Raw genomic sequence first — 4707 nt, 5'->3', positions numbered from 1 at the left:
CAGCAGATGTTACCTTAAACGTTTTCAAAATAACTTTTAGTTTACTCAAGTTCTAATATTCATAAGGTTTTTTCCTTGACAACTATCTACACGGAGATTCTTACTATTCATCAACCGCGCCGTAAGTATAGTATTTGTCTCACAAATCATTACTAACAGTATAAATTCTATTGAAAATAGCAACTTCAACAGTAGAAATTGTGCTTTGCAACACATCCTGAAAATTAATCACCAACAATATATAGCAAGAAAATTATCAAACAAGATAAATTAATCGGAGAAATACAGGAGGTAATGGGAAACTCATTCTTTTTAAAAATGGAGAAAAAAATTAAGCATACAACATTAAACCTCTTGATTATACATATCAATTCTGATTAGAAAAGCTAGGCTTCTAAAATGCAGAACCTGAAAGGTATATCTAAACATAAAATCACTACTAATTTTGGTACACTATCAAACTATTTCTGTCAAGTGAACAAAGGCAAGGGAGAGGAAGAAAATATGAACAAAAAGATCTAGACAAAAATACCCAGATGCAGGGCAAATACCAAAGCGATCAACATGACCGTAGCAAAAGAGGACCAACAGATAAACTAAGCATATCACTGAGAGCTACCTGGACCTCAGTTGATCCATGTTCACAACTTATCAAGCTTGAGAAAAGAGGGAAGAAATGCACCAGATTCTTCTCAAAAGAAATATCTCCCAAATTACTAATAGTCTGAAGAGTTGCCACAATAAGTGGTGCACGAGCAGCTAACTCTCTTCGCTTCCCGGAGCCTAGAGGAATCAACCAATGTTGCTGCCTGCCGTGAGAAGATTCAGATACTTGTCCAGACTCAGATCCTGCTACTTCAATATAAAACCCTAAGACTTCCTGACAAAGCCGAACAAGATGAGTCTCAACCTCAGCCTCCTCATAGCTAGGTGGTCTGTCTACAATGAGGTTCTGTAAAAATGTGATGCATATTTGGTAGGACTCATTCTCAAGGCGTAACAGTGGAGGGTCTTGCATCTGGGTCATAGACCCAAACTCTTGTAACTTTGAACGTAAAATAGTATTACTGTTAATCATGTGAGCATGTGATGCCACATTACGCAACGCATCAAAGAGGACTAGCATGGCTTTTGCTGAAAGTTGCAAACGGTATATGTTATAGATCTCCATCACCGCCTGTCAATTTCAGTGAGTTAACGTTATTTTCGAAAATAAATACATCTGTTTTCTATTTGGCACACATAACTGTGGTTGTCAGCGCACATAAATATGAAAACAAAAGATACTGAATGGAAAATATATGTTTCTTCCCTGTTAATGCACATTCCTAAGAGTGAGACTACTAAAATGGTGATATAAAGACTAAGATATTCTGATCAAATTTCCATGAAAATACTAATAAAACATATTTTAAGCAAAACATCTGTTATGACTTCTTCCTCTAGAATTTATTTCTATTAGGCTTTTTTGTGTGTATATTCTTCCTATATGACATCTTAACAATGTAGGGAGGAACAGAACGAAAAAACAACCTGAATCAATAAAAGCTGAACAGCTGCACGGCATTTTGCATCAGATAAATAAGCATAAAGACTGTCACTCCTCTGGCTATCTAAATTATCATGGGAGCTAGACTCAGCAGGATCCCTGTCATCTTCAGCATTCAAAGCACCTAGATCATTTCCAGTCACAAAATCCCCACCATCGAGGAACGAAAAGTTAGGGAGCGTTGCATTTGCTGCATCCTTTAGTGACAAAACCACTTCTAACCACTTCTCATCAGAAAACAGCTCCCCAGCATTACTCATCAAACGAACAAATGCAGCAATACCAATGCCGGCCAGGCTTTGATGAGGGCGCTTTATAAAGCTTACAAGGAGCATCAACACCTTTTTTAGAAGTGGGTTAACAGTGTTATAGAAGTTGACAAAAAGATCTACCACCAATTGGAGGGCTAATGTGCATGTTTCATAGAGCCATATATCTTGATCAAGCTCACCATCAGTCTCCACATCACTGACCTGGGAACTACTCCCTGAAGGATCAATAGCATGACGAACATAATCAAAAATTGGGAATAGGACTGATTCAAATTCTCTTTCCCATAAAGGCAGTGAAAAGAGATGGCCATGATTGCGTAAGGTTTCAAATAGGATTTGCAAAGCACTCTGCCTGATCTCAGACCTCGGGTCAAAGCTAAGTTCAGACAAACCTGCACGAAAGAGATAACGAATAAGCTCAGATGAAACCAGATAAACTTCTTACAACTATAAACAAGGGTGGCAGATACTGGATAATGTTTTAAAACCCGACCAAACCAGCCACGTCAACCAGTTTGTTGTTTTATTATTTATTGATTTGTTAGTCATATGGTTAAACTGTGGTTGAAAAGTTGAATCAATTAAACCTAGTCTCGCCTTTCGATCTCTGACCTAGTTTTTAAAACATTGCCAAAAAAAACAAAGTTTTTTAGCAAGTTATGAAACATAAGATAACTATTTTTGCTCTAATTCATAGCTAGACAAACTTAAACAATGTCCTTACCAGCCAATAAAGGAAACCAAAAATAGAGATGATCATCCTTGTCTGTCACCTCTCCATTATCTTGTTTCCCCTCTTTTCCTGTTCGAGGTGAAGCTATGGAATTCTTTCCAAAAATTTCCTTGTCTTTATTCCTTGAACCAAGGTCTCCTTCAGCTAGTTTTGTTGCACAGAATCGAAGAAAAGTGATGGCATTTAGGCTAATCTCTTTGTTAAATCTACTATTGGTAAATGCAATTAGACAATTGACACAATCTGTAAAGGTGGTGGTTTCAGTCTCAGTGATGTATGGAAAGTAATCTCGAATAATCTTCTCAATAATTTCAAAAGCCAAGAGTACAATGTTTTTGTGGTCATCATACGCTGCTGTTGTAAATACCTGAAATCAAGTCCACAAGCAATGAACAAAAGAAAAAATCAAATATTTTCTTCACCAGATAAATGAAACAAAAACATCATACGTGCAAATTGGAGCTCTCTACAGAAAACAGAAATTGAGAAGCAGTACCATGAACATGCTCTTCCATCCTGATTTGACATTGTTGACACGAGATAAAACCATTTGAGAGACACATCTGATAATAAGTTCTCTAATTTCAACAGCATTACTCTTTCTCATAACAATCACAAAAGGCTTCATAAATTCATTTTGGAAATTATAGTTAGCCAACTCTTCCCGCTCGAGAAATTTCATCGATAACTGACGCAAGGAATCCATAGCAAAAATTGCAATCGAAAGGTTTCCTGAACAACCAATGCTTACAAAGAAATCTGAAAGAACATGCCAGATGCTTGACCACACTAGCCGGATACGGTTCATATTATAGTGCCTGTAATGGAATAATGTGTCAAAATGAAAAAATATAACTTGGACAGCAATAAAAAAGATCAAGTCATTAACCAGACATGAACCACAAAATTATAAGCAGATAAAGACTAATGCTCGTCCTGACTTAAATTACAGATGAATTGCACCTTCTCAACTTAATCTTCAACCAAACTTGTATGTCTCCCTCATTAATAAAAAATAAAAAGACCTTCAAATTATAGCCCAAACATAGGTGTTTTCACATGCAACTTGCAACCCCGTATGTTATTTACAAGAATTGGACAGAAAGATGACCAATTTTTCCAATCAACAAAGGATTTTGCAAGAGGGAGTTTCGAAAGAGGCAGTGAGTCAAATGATAGCATGCGACCAGAGTGACAAAGTAACTGCCCAAAAGATCAAGGTTCCATAAATTATATTCATTTTGTTGTAAATGTATCATACTCCTTGATAGTTGCCCGTTAGTGAAAAAAGTGTATGTTAGACAAAACAAAAGGGCTTAAGGGGAATTAATAATTGTAACAGCTGTCAGGAAGGAAGCAACAAGAGTACTGTAAAAAAAAAAAAAAAGGAACTGTTAAAATATTAGAAAATATCTTATAATATCTTTTATATTATATTAGAGTATCTTGAGTTATTTTCTATTTTCTATGATCAATTTATAATCATAGAGAATCTTAGAATATCTCTTATTATTATTATGATTTATTCCTAATTTAGGATTTAGTCTATGTTTCTCTATAAATAGAGATTAGTATTGAGTCTATTGTAATAAAGTTAGCATTAAGCTATTATCAATAATATTCAAACCCTTATTATTTTCTCTCCTCCTTTTCTCTAAAATCTCACACTTTCAACATGGTATCAGAGCCTATTTCGATCCTCCTTGAACGATCCCGCCACCATTCCGCTGTCGAGTTCCCAACAATTAGGGAATATAATCATAGTTTCTCTTTTCTAACATTCGGTGAGATTTTTTTTCCGATAAACCGTGTCTCAATTCCGATTTACCCATTCTTTGTAGCTTTTTGTTTATTTTCAACAGATTAGTCGCAGCACTGTTCATCGCGCGGTACTGTTCACCGCAGGAAAAAAAAATAAAAATTCTATAAACCTTTCCACAACCCATTAGGGTTTGGCGCTCCAACCAACTGAGCTAAAGAGGTAATAGCGCATAATACCCCATGAAGGTAGCCCTAGCGGCAACAACGATGATTTAGGAAAAAAAATCATGGCCCTAGAAAGAACAATGGGATGGTGGCTACTTGTGACTCATTTTGTAGGGTGTAAACCATGTGGAAAATTTGGGGATTACCCTGTTGAAAGGTGTTTGAAA

The 4707-nt window shown here is 36.1% G+C and overlaps 1 protein-coding gene across 1 annotated transcript in view; it reads right to left on the bottom strand.

The window, feature by feature from the left end:
- Window positions 1-292: 292 nt before the first annotated feature.
- The window catches only part of LOC101501453 (brefeldin A-inhibited guanine nucleotide-exchange protein 2), a 13278-nt gene continuing 8863 nt past the window's right edge, over window positions 293-4707 (bottom strand). The window contains exons 8-11 of the mRNA XM_004492585.4: window positions 3051-3372; window positions 2546-2921; window positions 1534-2213; window positions 293-1177 (exon numbers count right to left, since the gene is read on the bottom strand). Of these exons, the coding sequence (XP_004492642.1) occupies window positions 560-1177; window positions 1534-2213; window positions 2546-2921; window positions 3051-3372 (1996 nt within the window). The 3' untranslated portion in view covers window positions 293-559. The remainder of the gene's footprint in view (window positions 1178-1533; window positions 2214-2545; window positions 2922-3050; window positions 3373-4707) is intronic.

The sequence above is a fragment of the Cicer arietinum genome, chromosome 3, assembly GCF_000331145.2.
Source record: "Cicer arietinum cultivar CDC Frontier isolate Library 1 chromosome 3, Cicar.CDCFrontier_v2.0, whole genome shotgun sequence".
Classification (NCBI taxonomy): Eukaryota; Viridiplantae; Streptophyta; class Magnoliopsida; order Fabales; family Fabaceae; genus Cicer; species Cicer arietinum.
Note: the sequence above shows the minus strand (reverse complement) of the source record. Positions and strands in the feature narration are given on the sequence as shown.